The sequence below is a fragment of the Oncorhynchus mykiss genome, chromosome 26, assembly GCF_057628025.1.
Source record: "Oncorhynchus mykiss isolate SJ-2025 chromosome 26, ASM5762802v1, whole genome shotgun sequence".
In the NCBI taxonomy this organism is placed as follows: domain Eukaryota; kingdom Metazoa; phylum Chordata; class Actinopteri; order Salmoniformes; family Salmonidae; genus Oncorhynchus; species Oncorhynchus mykiss.
In genome coordinates, this window is record NC_143047.1 from 14239630 (window position 1) to 14256409 (window position 16780).

A 16780-nucleotide genomic window follows, 5' to 3' on the forward strand; every position below is an offset into this window, starting at 1 on the left:
ATTGATTCAACTTCATCACATGACAATCTTCTGTTGAAATGATGTGGGAACAACATTGATTCAACCAGTTTTTGCCCAGTGGGTACATTTCTCCAGCCCATCCCTTAGATTTTTAGTAAAACAGTGGAGGGGAGTACACTTTGTTATTGTTTCATCTGCTGATTGCAGCTTTAAGCTCTCTGTGAACCATGAAAATGGAATAGATGTTGTAATTCAATGATAAAGTTGAGTGATCTTAATTAAGCCACTGCTTATGGTCTTCGTGGAATTCATGAGCTGTACAGAGGCACTTTGTAAATGACAAGCATGTCTTAACTGGAAACCCTGACAGTTACCAGTTGTGAGGCACGTCTTCACTATAGATAGATTATCAGTGTCAAATGATGTCAGGAAATCCATTATTTTTATGTAATGAGACCTATTTCCACCTGTCTTGGAACATAGCCATAGGGAAAACTTAGAACCAGGCTTTCACACTCGATCCGTCAGCTATAATATAAGGACATTTTAAATTATACATTTTTGTTGGAAAACCGAATGTTAAAATAACAGTGTTATATGGAAAACAGTCAATTTCATAGCTTTTCAATAATTGTTTCATGTGTCTGTAGTGTATAATGCTACAGGAGAGAATGGTACTTCTAAGAGTAATGGGAGGGTCCCGCTCCTCTGCACCTATGTGATGATGGATCCCTTTCAGCTGGTGACCTCAACCAACTGCAGCGCTCGGCGTGGCTTCCTCTGCACCCTGGGTACAGCACCTTCAATAACCCCATTTTAACATGTTTTTAAAAATGTGTCCTGATCCTTATTGTAAGCAGATATGCTGCAGCATTTTCTTGCGTTATTTAACAATAGTGCAGAGGCCTCACTGATATAATGAATGAAATATGTGCTGTACAATTCTTGTTCTACAGTTTTTAATATCTCTACAAATGCATCAAAGAGTATGGTAAGTGGTTTTTATTAGTGGCCTTTATCAGTTGGTGTAATCCTATGGTGCAGCGTCAGTAAAGTTATTATGAATATGAATGGTTCCTGTTGACTTTTGTAGGACAAACAGCGAGCAAGTGGTAAATCAAGACACTGGAGAAGCCATCAAATTAAAGTCAACCGTAAGTTGGTGTAAAGTATGATGGCAAATTCGTTTCACGGTTTCAACCAACCATTTACTTCCACAAACTAAACGTCTCTCTCTCTTTCTCTCTCTCCTCTCCTTGTTATCCTACAGGTATGTCAAGGAGTCTGTCTAGCATGGAGAAACAAGTGACCAAGATGGATGAGCTCCTCAAGGTCAGAAATGTTGCCGTGTTAAAAGTGCAGTGTGATATTTTGTCACATCCCATTGTGCACAGACGTCAATTCATTGTCTATTCCACGTTGGTTCAACATAGTTTTGTTCAAATTACATGGAAACAACGTTGATTCAACCAGTGTGTGCCCAGTGGGATATTCAAAGCACTTTTTGCTATCAAAGCATTAACACAATTACAGTTTTCAGTGGTTGGTAGTTTTGTAGTCATATCCTCTGTTTTGTTTCAGGAGGCTCAGATGGAACTGGAAAGAATGGAAAAGGCTATAGGAGAGCCTACAGACGCCAACGGGGTAAAGCATCACAATGACCATGGACATGTATTAAGTTGGGTGTGGTCAGTGGAGTAGATGATAAAGTTTAGGGCCACTAGAACTTTCAGTCAAAGTGCTTTCTCTCACCACGGAGATATATTATTATCAAATCAGCAAACAGTGAATGTAATTAAATAAGTGATACTGCTGTGTCTGGTCAATTTGGACCTAACCTGTACCCTCCCCCAGCAGAAAAAGTACCTTGAGCTTCTACTACATGGAACACAGATGCTGTTTCCAAGTGCTTTGAGATTAAACAACACAACAGCTAGCCTCCTCATCAACTGTGCTGGGGGTGTCATACTCCTCAAAATGAAAAGATGTAGCGAGGACAGTGACACTAAAGTGGTGGGTCAAGCAATGATCGCATAGTGGTACCACAGTAGGTGCACGTAAAATGTAAATGTTGGATTACATACTGAAAACCTAATGTACTGTACATACTGAAAACCTAATGTCCATACTCTAAACCTAATGTGCTGTACATACTGTAAACTATATGACAATAGAGAGGGAATGTTGCTGATGCTCTGCTGTCTTCAAACAGGACAAGGAAATGTTTGATTTGACCTTTGAGATTTATAAGGCAGTAAGCTTAGTAATGAACACAGAACTAAATGAGGCCTTCATCGTGAAGCACCCAACAGGCAGCATCTACCAGATCAGGTTAGTGTTTTACACCTGGGCCTCCACCATCTCACTCATTGGTATATCCGCCAATTCTACACTCGTAGAAAAAGGGTTCTAAAAGGGTTCTTTGCACAAGGAAATGGTTCTACTAAGAAACGTTTTTTGAAGTAACCTTTTTGAAAGATGAGTTCTTTGTAAGGCAAAGACTTCTACCTAGAACCGTTTTCATCCTAAGAACCATTTTCTGGAAGAAAGGGTTATTTGATGATTGTTTGGAAGGCAAGACAGATTCCTTGGAAGTCAAGAAGGATTCTTCTGCATAGAACCCTTCTGAATCTGAAAAAAAAAAAATCTTCTTTTTTTTTCTTTCTTCCATTAAAATATTTCCTGAGCATTAGTGTTTACCTCAGTCCTTAAACTTTAACATCTGGAGTTTGAGTAATCTGATCAATTTAAAAATGTATGTGTGAGGTTTTAAACAACCTATATGTCAATATTTGTGTTTTTACTGCATCTGGTATTCCATTAATACTTGTACATATACAGTACTGACATAGTTGGTATCTTTGCCAGTATTTTCTGTGATTTTATTGAGCAGAGAGTAGGTGAACCAGTCTGAGTGAACCAGTATTATATTGTACGGTACACAGCAAATTGGCCAGTTTTACCTAGTGTTGATTTTTAAGTGTAGCCTTTCTATTCAGGAGTTCAATTAACGGAACACTCAGTGGTGTATAAGATCCCCAGTGTTGGTGTTAATAACCAGAGTCAAGTGTGATTGTGTCATTTTTACTCTGTGTACAGTTGTGGCCAAAAGTTTTGAGAATGACACAAATATACATTTTCACAGTCTGCTGCCTCAGTTTGTATGATGGCAATTTTGCATATGCTCCAGGATATTATGAAGATGAATTGCAATTAATTGCAAAGTCCCTCTTTGCCATGCAAATGAACTGAATCCCCCCAAAAACATTTCCACTGCATTTCAGCCCTGTAACAAAAGGACCAGCTGACATCATGTCAGGGATTCTCTCATTAACACAGGTGTGAGTGTTGACGAGTACAAGGATGGATATCACGCTGTCATGCTGATTGAGTTCGAATAACAGACTCGAAGCCTCAAGAGGAGGTTGGTGCTTGGAATCATTGTTCTTCCTCTGTCAACCATGGTTACCTGCAAGGAAACACGTGCCATCATCATTGCTTTGCTGCCATTAAGATTGCCCCTAAATCAACCATTTATCTGATCATGAAGATCTTTACGGAGAGAGGTTCAATTGTTGTGAAGAAGGCTTCAGGGCGCCCCTGAAGACTTTTGGAGGATGGCTTGGTGTCAAGAAGGGTAGCAAAGAAGCCACTTCTCTCCAGGAAAAACATCAGGGAGAGACTGATATTCTGCAAAAGGTACAGTGATTTGACTGCTGAGGACTGGGGTAAAGTCATTTTCTCTGATGAATCCCCTTTCCGATTGTTTGGGGCATCTGGAAAAAAGCTTGTCCAGAGAAGACACGGTGAGCGCTACCATCAGTCCTGTGTCATGCCAACAGTAAAGCATCCTGAGACCATTCATGTGTGGGGTTGCTTCTCAGCCAAGGGAGTGGGCTCACTCACAATTTTGCCTAAGAACACAGCCATGAATAAAGAATGATACCAACCACATCCTCCGAGAGCAACTTCTCCCAACCATCCAGGAACAGTTTGGTGACGAACAATGCCCTTTCCAGCATGACGGAGCACCTTGCCATAAGGCAAAAGTGATAACTAAGTGGCTCTGGGAACAAAACATCAATATTTTGGGTCCATGGCCAGGAAACTCCCCAGACCTTAATCCCATTGAGAATTTGTGGTCAATCCTCAAGAGGCTGGTGGACAAACAAAAACCCACAAATTGGGTTTGACAAACTCCAAGCATTGATTATGCAAGAATGGGCTGCCATCAGTCCGGATGTGGCCCAGAAGTTAATTGACAGCATGCCAGGGCGGATTGCAGAGGTCTTGAAAAAGAAAGGTCAACACTGCAAATATTGACTCTGCATCAACTTAATGTAATTGTCAATAAAATCCTTTAACACTTATGAAATGCTTGTAATTATACTTCAATATTCCATATTAACATCTGACAAAAAATATCTAAAGTCACTGAGGCAGCAGACTTTGTGAAAATGAATATTTGTGTCATTCTCAAAACCTTTGGCCACGACTGGAGAGTAAAACACTCAAAACCACACCACTCATTATCATATTTCTCAGCATGCTCTATTGCAGGTTGATTTTCAGAATTGTTTGTTTCAATATCTGTGTTTTTTGCTTGTGCAATGATTGGTTGATTAATCTTATGCTACACAAAGATAAATAGCATACATTTTCCTAAACTAATTCAATCTGTTAGAAGTTGGACTAATTTCACTCATTTCTGAGATGGTTGTTCTAGTTTAGATGATGTACCGGTATGTAGTCCCAATAATCAATCTTTCCAACCCTGGCAGTCATTCTCAATGCAAATTGCGGAGATTAAAAGTGTTGATTGTTGGATATCCTCACTCTGGCTGGACTCCAATAAGAACTACACCTTACTTTGCAAACCAGCATAATGTGACTTGCTGACCTGATGTGGCCTGTAAAACTGGAATTTCTTAACACCACTTATTGTATAACTAAGCCCTCAAAGAAACATATAAAGTATCGTCATACAGAGATTCATTTTAAAGGCTAATAAGACTGGTGGAAACCGTTCATTGAGGTTCTAGTAAGAACTCTTCAAAGATATAAGGGTCCTCGGTAGAACCTTTAGAGGATAAAATAGTTATTGGCAGAACCCTTCATAGAGGGTTCTATGCAGAACCCTTCATAAAGGGTTCTAACTTGCACCAAAAAGGGTTCCCCTATGGGGACAAACCAATGAACCCTTTATGGTTCTACTTAGCACTTTTTTTTCTAAGACTGTATAACTATGCATCTTGCTGTCCTCTACTCGAATGTAAGCTGTCTGACTCTTGTCTTCTTGTCTTCCTCAGCCTCACCCAATCACAAATGCATAACAAGGTTCTCAGGTCAGACGACGATGCATACATCAAGCTTCCATCTTTCTCAGCATTACAGTCCTCTCTGGAAAACCACTCAGTTGTTAATGTACAGGTGTGTACGGTAAACAACATTGATGTTGTTTCGTTGTGCAAATAGTATTTTATTCAGATGATCTTTTATTCCTCTCAGATGACCACTTTTCTGGGCAACCCATATCCGTCGACTGAAAACATCACAGGAACGGTGTGTACCCTTGTACTAAGGGATGGATTGACGGAAATCAGTGTAGAAAACTTGACAGAGCTAATTGAGGTAGGCTACAGGATAGAACAGACCAACTACTTTAACTTTAGCCTGCTGTCATTCCATCCTCATTTCCCTAACAGAGATGAGGGAACCATAAATGCAAATAGGTTTGGCTGTTTCTCTCCCTTCACTATAGATCGTTCTGCCACGCCCAGATGCTCCTGTGCTCTCTGGTATAACTGTATCCTTGGAGGAAGGGGCTCAGGTTGGGACCTCTTTCAACACTACGGACCCCAACATCACAGTCATATTCACCGTAGAGCCCAGTGTCAATGTATCCATAGAACTGCTGCTGGGTCTGGGCTCCCCACCCAATGACACCCACTATAAACACCGCACCGTCCTGAGACACACAGGTAGAGGAGGACTCCATCACCATAGTTACCGCTTGGCATAACATTACACCCAGTGTACTACTGCTTTCAGTCATTCTAGCTGTCTGGTATGTACATAGATTCACATAATGCTTTGATATTCATGGTGATTCACAAGCTTTAAGACATGTCTGTCTGACATTTCACACTGTAATTGGAGGTTGGGCTCTCAAAAGGTATTGTTGGTTTTCTTTCTTAGCCTGGGTGGTACAGAGTGATCCATGTTCATAGCCTATTGTGGTCTTTCAGAGGGTTATCGCTGGCTGGTCACCCCTGAGATGTTGGAAAAGGGAACAGGCACCTGGTATGTGAATGCCAGTCTGTTTAACTCAACCTGGAGCAAGGGACTGACACTACAGATCACCACCTTCACTACTAAGTGCATGTACTGGAACACTAAACAGCTGACATGGAGCATAGCTGGCTGCTGGGTGAGGCTGCTATTAATGAGCCCTATCCCTCCTTTGTCTCCATCAGAGTATGAACAAACCTAATTGGTAAGCATTGAAATGTGTTTGTGATATTGCGAAGGCGTTTGTCTGTGTTGTCTTGTTCTAGGTGGGTATACAGTCAACTCCCAGGATGACACATTGTCTGTGTAACCACCTGACATCGTTTGGGAGCTCTTTCTTTGTGATGCCCAACTACGTAGACGTGTCGCTCACAGCTCAGTACTTTGCCACAGTGAATGAGAACTATGTGGTGGTGGCGTTGCTCTCTGCCTTCTTTGGCCTGTACCTGGTCACTCTGCTCTGGGCATGCTATGCAGACAGGAGGGCCCTCACCAGGGTGAGTTTATCAAGGCGTGTACAAACACAAATACACACACGCTCACACACACACACACACGCACGCACATACACTCACTGAAACACTTTTTTTTGTTCACAGAGGAAGATGACACTCCTGAAGGATAACCACCCATGTGCCAATTATAACTACCTACTGAATGTCCAGACTGGCAGTCGGAGAGGGGCGGGTACCTCTGCCAATGTAAGATGGGGTGGTAACTGAGTAGATCCTTCATTCTGTGGTCAGTTTACTTAGCATAGGAATTTGCTAATTAGAGTATTTTTTATGTAGGTGACAGTCAAGTTGGTGGGTACACAGGGAGAGAGTGAGCCCCACCACCTAAGTGACCCTGATAAACCAGTATTTGAGAGAAGGGGTGTGGACTTGTTCCTGGTGACCACACCCTTTCCCCTGGGGGAGCTGACGGGCATCCAGCTGTGCCATGACAACTCTGGGGGGCACCCCTCCTGGTAAGCACCAAGGCAGATGACACATCCTCCCTGTAATTATTGTGACTTGTTTAAGGTCAAGGCATGTTTAAAATTATATGTGGCACACTGAACTCTTAGGTTCGGTTAAGAATCTGCAAGACAACTAGGACCTATAAATACTGGGCTGTTAAAGTAGTTTAGGTGTGACATTATCAAGCTTTGCTCCACTCACCACAGGAGACCTGGTAGAGTTTCATCACAATGACACTTCAAAATATCATCCTTGCCTCCTCACCTCACCTCACCTTGTCACCTCCTCTCCTCCTGTTTAATACCTGTCTTAAAGGTTCAATGCTGCCGTATTTATCTCAATATCAAATCATTTCTGGGTAACAATTAAGTACCTTACTGTGATTGTTTTCAATTAAAATGTCAATAAGAAACAAAATAGCTTCTTAGCAAAGGATTTTGCTAGGATTATCTTCGGAGTGGGAAGGGGAAAACTATCTGTTATTAACAGATAGGTTTGGAACTCTATTTCTTATTGGTCTGTTGTCCCCAGGTAGGCCAAAACTCCATCCTACCAAAACAGGCTGAAATTTATTTTTAAACAGTTCTTACACTAAAAAGGCATTATCATCAATTTCACAGTATTATTCCAACCTCATAATGTGGAAATATAAAACACAGGGAAATCACATTTTTGACTGCACTGGGACTTTGAAGAATCTATTTCTCTACACAGGGAATAATAAGCAGTTTCCTGAGTGTGACGTCACGTTTCCTCCCACCAGGTATCTCAACAAGGTGACGATCCAAGACCTGCAGAGACAGAAGGTTTGGCACTTCCTGTCCTCATCGTGGCTGAGCTCCGACAGGGGGGAGGGGCTGACCAAGAAGACCCTCAACGCTGCCAAGAAGAATGAGATCAGAAGCTTTAGGTGACTGACCACTGGTAGAATACAATGTTACAACATGTACAGTATGTAGAGGATATCTAGGCTAGATCAAACATCTTGCAATGTGTCATGGAGTTTAATTCTGAACCCGTGTATCCTCGTCTACTTTTCCAATGTAATTCCTTTAAATGTCCCACACTTTCTATGTCCCAGAAATATTTTCCAGACCAGGACGTCGTCAGGCTTTAGAGATCAGCACATCTGGGTGTCCATCGTAGACCCTCCCTGGCGTAGCCCGTTCACCCGAGCACAGAGGGTGTCCTGCTGCATGAGCCTCCTGCTCTGCACCATGGCCATCAACATCGCCTTCTGGAAAATCCCCAAAAACCATCAGTCTCCTGTCATCTTCACCATTGGTAAGTCCATAAATGTTACGAGAATTTTCAATCTCAATGATGATACTATCGTTTTGACTAATTTCCCCTAGGTTGTAAAGCTAGGGTCAATAGAAATTAGGCAAAGACTCAGATTCTGCAAAAAAGGTTATTTGTGGTTTATTCATGAGAGCTCTAAAGACAAAAATGAGGACCCAGTCCTTTTATAATACACTCTCACATTCCTCTCTTTAGGCTACTCCCAACTCAAACAACCAGTACTTTTCCACCAACCACATTGTAGAGAAAGAACCATCAATCTTGATCTTGTCTCATTCTTCAAGGCTTTCACTTCCCCTCCCCCGTTGGGGCCCTCTTGGTTAGAAAACCTCTGAAGGTTTTCTATGATCTGTTGTACAACTTCACTCTGCTTACATCCCTACTAAAGACTATAATACCCAATTATTATAATTCTAACAGAGCCACACACATCCTCATATTATGTTCTTATGATTCTCAAACATTTCACACTATTATACCATTTCAGAGTGGAACACTTTAGCCATTATCTTACAACATACAAATTATTCTATCAATAGAGATACAACATTGTACTGGATAAGTCCTTGATGGTGAGTCAATCAGTCCTCTTTTGTGACTGAGCCGTTCATATCTGAGCCCACATCTAATGAGCTGCCTCTGATAAGGATGGGAAATAATGAGCTGCGTCTGATAAGGATGGGAAATAATGAGCTGCCTCTGATAAGGATGGGAAATAATGAGCTGCCTCTGATAAGGATGGGAAATAATGAGCTGCCTCTGATAAGGATGGGAAATAATGAGCTGCCTCTGATAAGGATGGGAAATAATGAGCTGCATCTGATAAGGATGGGAAATAATGAGCTGCCTCTGATAAGGATGGGAAATAATGAGCTGCATCTGATAACGATGCTGCCTCTGATAAGGATGGGAAATAATGAGCTGCATCTGATAAGGATGGGAAATAATGAGCTGCCTCTGATAAGGATGGGAAATAATGAGCTGCATCTGATAAGGATGGGCAATTTTACTCTCCACTCAAATAGAAATGGGACATTTTGGCTAACGGAAAAAGTTTTTTCTACAGTAAAAAGAGAGCAGTGCAGTACATGGGAACTACGAATAGCCTGCAATATGGATGGTAACATATCAGACTTTTAGATGCAGCTGCGTCAAGTATCAAAGACAAGGACTGGTCTCAATTATAAGTGCAAGGTCCCACTCAAGGCTCTTTTCTCCTTGGTGTTCACAGAGTTACAAGGACTAGTAGTTGTAGGCAGTGGAAGGCTCTTCATAACCCTTCAATAGACGTTTCAGCCACATTCCTTTGACTATCCAGACCTGAAAGACCTTGTCACACAGCACAGAGTGGTTATTCAATGACCCCAAGCCATTGATAAACCTTTCATACGGCTAAGGAATACTTGACCCAGAACAACACAACAAGTGTTCAGACATTGAATGATAGATTGAGTGATATAGCCTCTGTTATTGTGCCTTGACTCCATAATGGTGTGTGCTTTCATGTCCCAGGTTCGCTGGAGGTCACTTGGGAGGAGATCATGGTGGGGGTGGAAAGCGGTTTGCTCATGTTCCCCATCAACATCCTCATCATCACCATATTCCGCAGTATCAAGTCACGAGTTGCCCAACCAAAGGAGAAGAACCACGATATTCAGGGCCTGAAATCCCTCGCTGTTACCATGCCAACCATTCTTAAGGTCCTCTCTTTCCATTTTCAAAAGAAAGTGTTGCTGCTGTGTTATAGTTCTGCTCCATACTTTGTCTATAACCTTCAAACACTCCCATCGTTTATTCCTTTCCGCTGGGCCTTCCTGTTTTCTTAACTCCAAGGCCATAAAATATCTTACTGGTTATATCAACCATTAAGATTGGTATTTGGTATTTTATGAGGATCCCCATTATCTGTTGCAATAGCAGCAGCTACTCTTCCTGGGGTCCACACAAAACATGAAACATAATACAGAATGACATAATACAAAACAGAATTAGACAAGAACAGCTCAAGGACAGAACTACATACATTATTAAGATTGGTACTAGCAACTGTGTTTATGTATGTTCTGTCCTTAAGTACTGTATTCCTGTGTGCTACATCCCTATCTAGGACACAGAGGAGATGGTGAATCTGCTCTGTAAGAGCCAGAAGAACAAAGTGCCTGAGCTAGAGAAGAAGCTGGAGTCATGCGATGACCTTTGCTCAGCCTTGGGTAGAGTGCAAGGGGTCATTCAGCTTATGCAAGGTGCTTCACTGACACTGCAAGAGCAACCGTACAAGTCATACAGGTGTTGACGTCATTGTAATTGTTGGAGATGTCCTAAGATTTGATGCGTCTGCCTACGTATCACTAGGGTTGAGTGAGGGTGACCCACACTGGGTCTACTGCAGCAAGTTTGTCCTGTACTTCCTCCACCACCTGTCCATGTGCCTGGAGCGGCTGGATGAGAGTGCCTTCCCCACCCCAGAGGCCCGTCAACACATCCTGAACACCGTCCACCTGCTGCAGAAGACGTCCGAGATGGTTTTCACCAGCCACATGGCTTACAGGTTGGCCAATATGCCTGTGCAGAGAAGGGAATATAAATAACGGAATTAAAAGTTAAGCTTTTCAAAAAAGAACTTTACACGTCATTCCCTTCCTCTCAGTTTCCAATCAAGTTGAATTGCTCTGTATTTGTGTGAATATCGTTGTCATACATTACTCTGACCAAGTACCTAGACAGATCTGTGTTTCCTCTGTGCCTCCTCTCCCAGTCCTCCCCGTGTTGCTAGGGAGAAAAGGAAAAGCTCAAGCTGCTGGCTGCCCTGGTGGTTTGTGTTTGTGGGCTGGTTCTTGCTCGTCTCCATCAGTGTGGTGTCCACGTACTTTACCCTGATGTATGGCTTTGCCTATGGGAGGGAGAAGTCCATCCAGTGGGTTATCTCTCTGGCCATGTCCCTCTTCCAGAGCATCTTCATCCTGCAGCCTCTTAAGGTAAGACCAGGGCGCTATATCTTACATGAAGAACATAGTCCTGAAGTTCTGTTCAATCAATCAGTCAATCATCAGCAGATGTAAAAACAAGAATTTTGTTTTGATTCTTGGGTTTATTCTCAGGTAATTGGTATGGCGATCTTCTTTGCCCTCCTCCTCAAACCAGTGGCAGTAGAAGACAGTGAGGAGGTTGGACTACTCCTGAAAGGTAAGATCCTCTACCACAGAAAACCTACTGTACAGGGCTCTCACAAAACCCTTATGCTTTACCTTAGTGTCAGTTTTACAAAGGCATAATTGATCTGTGTTTGTCAGTACTAGTACTCTGAAAAGGCAATTACAAAATGACATCAACCCAACTCTCAGTATTGATGAAGGGTTTTACAAGCAGAGAGAAGGGTTAAAGTCAGTATCTAAAGGGACTGTCATAGAGAGAAAATTACATTTTTTCCATGTTCACGCCTACTCTCGTGTAGATATACAACAAGCCTTGGATATGAATGGCTTCTGTCAAACTATTGAAACCTGTCTGTTCTGCATAATTAATGGTATATGCATTTTTGACTGGAATAGAGCTGTAAGTGTGTTTTACTCTCAGATAGTAGGACAAGCATAGTGTTTTGCTGCCATGTTGGCCTCTAGTGTAAAATATATGTTTAATATCATTGAGACTAAGCTGCTAAAATAAAGGTACAAATATCTAAAACCTGTGTTAGTATGCCACACCATGTCAGGCTCACAGGGATTCTGTTGAGCTTCCCTTCTGAGATGTTGAAAAGAAGAGGCCTGTCTTATCTGTTTTACAGAACAACAGGAGATGTGTAAATTGTACTCCGGTAGGGAGATGCACTGAAGAAACACAATTTAGCTCTACACGCTGTCTCCAGAGGATCGATGGGTTTGGAAGACCTGATGCCCTACAACAGACATCCTCTGCTCTGCTGCACTGACTATCAACGTGGCAAACTGAGAATATAAGTTCTTTGAAAATATAGTTATGTTTTTATTGAATACTTGTTACTCTTATCTTATAAGAAATGTATAAGGCATCATATGTATGAATGTACTGAAAACTACTGTATCATTGAAATTGTAATATTTAGTAATAAGCTGATAGTTAGAAACTTTTATTCCTGTGGATTGTATGAAGTTACTTAATGTATGGAATTACTCTGTTATATTTATTTTCTCACAAACCGCTGATATATTATTTTACACTGTACATTTATATTTAAGTAACATACAGTCACCTCCAAAATCATTGTCACCCTTGATAAAGATGAGAAAAAAAGACTATCAAATAATTAATAGAAAACCAGAGCTATATTGAAGGACCACTCCTCCATACATAATCTTTCCAGATCCTTGATATCCTTCGGTCTGCACTCTGCACTGCACTCTTCAGGTCAAACCACAGGTTTTCAATGGGGTTCAAGTCCGGAGACTGAGATGGCCTTTGCCAAAATGTAGATTTTCTTGGTCAATTTATAATTCCTTTGTGGATTTTTATGTGTGCTTGGGGTCATTGTCTTGCTGGAAGATCCACTTGTAGCCAAGTTTCAGCCTCTTAGTAGAGGCAACCAGGTTTTTGGCTAAAATGTCCTGGTACTTGGTACAGTTCATGATACCGTTCGTTGACCTCAACAAGGTCCCCAAGACTAGGAAGCAAAACCGCCTCATAAAATCAAAGATTCACCACCATATTTTACAGTAAGCATGGGGTTATTTTCTGCATATGCATCTTTCTTTCAAAGCCAAACCCACCACTGGTGTGCGTGGCAAAATACCTCTATTTTCATCTCATCTGACCATAGCACCTAGGTGGCAACCCTTCCAAATAGACTTTTGGCATGGAAGTGGCATATAATGGTAGATTTGGAGACTTGGTGACCCCAAGATGCGGTTATGTTCTGTCATTATCCAACTGTGGCCCTTGGATATTTATTTCATCCCAAACAATCTTCATCACTGCGAGTAGGGACAAGACACTCTTGGGTCCTTCACCAGGCAAGTTCACCACTCCTCCAGGGGTTTTAAACTTCTTAATTGTTGCCCTAATAGTGATTAGTGGTATACAGTGGGGCAAAAAAACATTTAGTCAGCCACCAATTGTGCAAGTTCTCCCACTTAAAAAGATGAGAGAGGCATGTCATTTTCATCATAGGTATACTTCAACTATGACAGACAAAATTAGAAAAAAAATGTAGAAAATCACAATGTAGGATTTTTAATGAATTTATTTGCAAATTATGGTGGAAAATAAGTATTTGGTCACCTACAACCAAGCAAGATTTCTGGATCTCACAGACCTTCTTCTTTAAGAGGCTCCTCTGTCCTCCACTCATTACCTGTATTAATGGCACCTGTTTGAACTTGTTATCAGTATAAAAGACACCTGTCCACAACCTCAAACAGTCACACTCCAAACTCCACTATGGCCAAGACCAAAGAGCTGTCAAAGGACACCAGAAACAAAATTGTAGACCTGCACCAGGCTGGGAAGACTGAATCTGCAATTAGGTAAGCAGCTTGGTTTGAAGAAATCAACTGTGGGAACAATTATTAGGAAATGGAAGACATACAAGACCACTGATAATCTCCCTCGATCTGGGGTTCCACGCAAGATCTCACCCCGTGGGGTCAAAATGATCACAAGAACGGTGAGCAAAAATCCCAGAACCACGGGGGGACCTAGTGAATGACCTGCAGAGAGCTGGGACCAAAGTAACAAAGCCTACCATCAGTAACACACTACACCGCCAGGGACTCAAATCCTGCAGTGCCAGACGTGTCCCCCTGCTTAAGCCAGTACATGTCCAGGCCCGTCTGAAGTTTGCTACAGAGCATTTGGATGATCCAGGAGAAGATTGGGAGAATGTCATATGGTCCGGTGAAACCAAAATATAACTTTTTGGTAAAAACTCAACTCGTCGTGTTTGGAGGACAAAGAATGCTGAGTTGCATCCAAAGAACACCATACCTACTGTGAAGCATGGGAGTGGAAACATCATGCTTTGTGGCTGTTTTTCTGCAAAGGGACCAGGACGACTGATCCGTGTAAAGGAAAGAATGAATGGGGCCATGTATCGTGAGATTTTGAGTGAAAACCTGCTTCCATCAGCAAGGGCATTGAAGATGAAACGTGTCTGGGTCTTTCAGCATGACAATGATCCCAAACACACCGCCCGGGAAATGAAGGAGTGGCCTCGTAAGAAGCATTTCAGGGTCCTGGAGTGGCCTAGCCAGTCTCCAGATCTCAACCCCATAGAAAATCTTTGGAGGGAGTTGAAAGTCCATGTTGCCCAGCAACAGCCCCAAAACAGCACTACTCTAGAGGAGATCTGCATGGAGAAATGGGCCAAAATACCAGCAACAGTGTGTGAAAACCTTGTGAAGACTTACAGAAAACGTTTGACCTCTGTCATTGCCAACAAAGGGTATATAACAAAGTATTGAGATAAACTTTTGTTATTGACCAAATACTTATTTTCCACCATAATTTGCAAATAAATTCATTAAAAATCCTACAATGTGATTTTCTGGATTTTTTTTCTTCTCATTTTGTCTGTCATAGTAGAATATGATGAAAATTACAGGCCTCTCTCATCTTTTTAAGTGGGAGAACTTGCACAATTGGTGGCTGACTAAATACTTTTTTGCCCCACTGTATCTCGCTATTTTAAGCCCATAACCATGTGTGAGGTGTATACTTTTTTTGTTTTTTTTTGTTTAAGACTACCAAGAAACACTGTGACCCTGATTTAGCCCACTGCAGTAAAAGGTTTAACAAAATATCTTTCAACTGTATTAATATAAAATAATTTCAATATTTTTTTTAATATGAGCATACAATAAACCTCAGTATTTGTATTATTTATTTCATGCAGTCTATTTTGCTCATCTTTGTCAAGGGTGCAAATACTTTTGGAGGTGACTGTATCTATGGGTTCACTTAGTATTATATATTTATTTATTGGAACACATTTTCAAAATTATTAAAACAATATATGTCTTTGAAACTGTTTTTCCCTAAATAAGGTTATATTCCAGTGCTCTCCCCTCATCCCCATCAGAATGTGAGTCCTACTTTCACTGTGCTCAGCTGATTGTTATGAAAGAAAGGGTAACGCCCATTAGGAATACACTCATATCACCCCAGACAGTTATGTAAGTTACTGTATCTCAATGCCATGGCAGAGATTGTCTAAGAACTCCTCTGACTCATGTTCGTAACTCTGTGTGTCACTGCAAGCTAAGGAGTTGACCAGCAACAGCACATGTGAATAAACAGCTCTGTCCAAGTCAGTTTAAAATGTTAGGTTCTAACTTTCTGGTATAAACTCCAGGATGGACACAAATAATTAAATTAAAATCAAATTAGATTAATTTCACCCAATTGGACGCTTTGGCTGAATGACATAAGGATACACAGTTACAATATTTTAGCTACAGTACAGTAGGATGATCCAGTCTGGGTCAGATGGCGCTCTGTCCTCGAGATACGACTCCGCTATCTGCATCCTGTTGTCTTCACTCCACTCTCCTGCTATTACGTGGAAAGTCATCTTCCTACAGAAACTAGACAGTTGGATAGTAACTTAACCGTGATCTTATCATAAACCAGACAGGTGGTTTCTATTAATTTTTGATAAACATGTTCTAACCCCAGACAAATGACTCCTATCCAACCCTTATGGAATCATTCTTGCACTTAGAGACAGGCCACTTTTGTACTTTCCCTATGCCTCAATACAATACACATAGATTATTCAACCTAACCCATAACAGAATAATTACTACTGATTTCTAATTATACAAGAAAGGGTGCTCAGGTCATAACGGTCTCCAAAAAACTCACTGGGCAAAGGCATGTTGGAGTTGTCAACAAATGGTTATTCAGTTTAAAATCAAACTGTTGATTTTTGGATAACAATTCTTTGATTTTGGTATTGATAATGGTAACAATGTTGACTGGAACAATTGAGTCACTCACTCCTCATTCCAGACATTAGAACTGACAGCTGATAAGGAGCTGAAAAGGAAGTGACAGTTTAACAGTCTGATGTGACAAAGAACAGAACTCTCCTCTCCTCATCAGAAACCTATTAGAGAGTCTGTATAGTTGTCTTTCTCTCAGTCCACAATGTTAATATGTTTTTTCCTCTGCTAGTTAGCACACACAGTGTAGTGCCCAAACCCCCTGTAAGGAAAGTATGCAAGATCACATTATCTCTAAGACTAAGGCTAAATAAAACAACAATCTAAGTCCTTGCATTCATCCCTGGATAA

The 16780-nt window shown here is 41.3% G+C and overlaps 1 protein-coding gene across 1 annotated transcript; it reads left to right on the forward strand.

Annotated features, from left to right (window-relative positions):
- The first annotated feature begins 664 nt into the window (after positions 1–664).
- Positions 665–12621, forward strand: LOC110506428 (polycystin-1-like protein 2). Its single transcript, XM_021586029.3, has 20 exons — positions 665–752; positions 1232–1293; positions 1543–1605; positions 1819–1974; positions 2174–2333; positions 5132–5391; positions 5470–5592; positions 5723–5942; positions 6210–6391; positions 6519–6749; positions 6852–6953; positions 7044–7222; positions 7978–8124; positions 8296–8498; positions 10029–10216; positions 10624–10759; positions 10869–11064; positions 11272–11491; positions 11615–11699; positions 12298–12621. Exons 1-20 carry the CDS (start codon positions 683–685, stop codon positions 12342–12344), a joined length of 3030 nt encoding a protein of 1009 aa, XP_021441704.3. The 5' UTR covers positions 665–682; the 3' UTR covers positions 12345–12621.
- The last annotated feature ends 4159 nt before the right edge of the window (positions 12622–16780 follow it).

What these genes read in the sequence shown, in the direction of transcription:
- LOC110506428 (XM_021586029.3), top strand. Translation starts at nt 683, where the DNA reads ATGATGGATCCCTTTCAGCTGGTGACCTCAACCAACTGCAGCGCTCGG. An exon ending in GGAGCATAGCTGGCTGCTGG is followed by an intron (nt 6,392 to 6,518) that starts GTGAGGCTGCTA and finishes GTCTTGTTCTAG; the next exon opens with GTGGGTATACAGTCAACTCC. An exon ending in AATGAGATCAGAAGCTTTAG is followed by an intron (nt 8,125 to 8,295) that starts GTGACTGACCAC and finishes TCTATGTCCCAG; the next exon opens with AAATATTTTCCAGACCAGGA.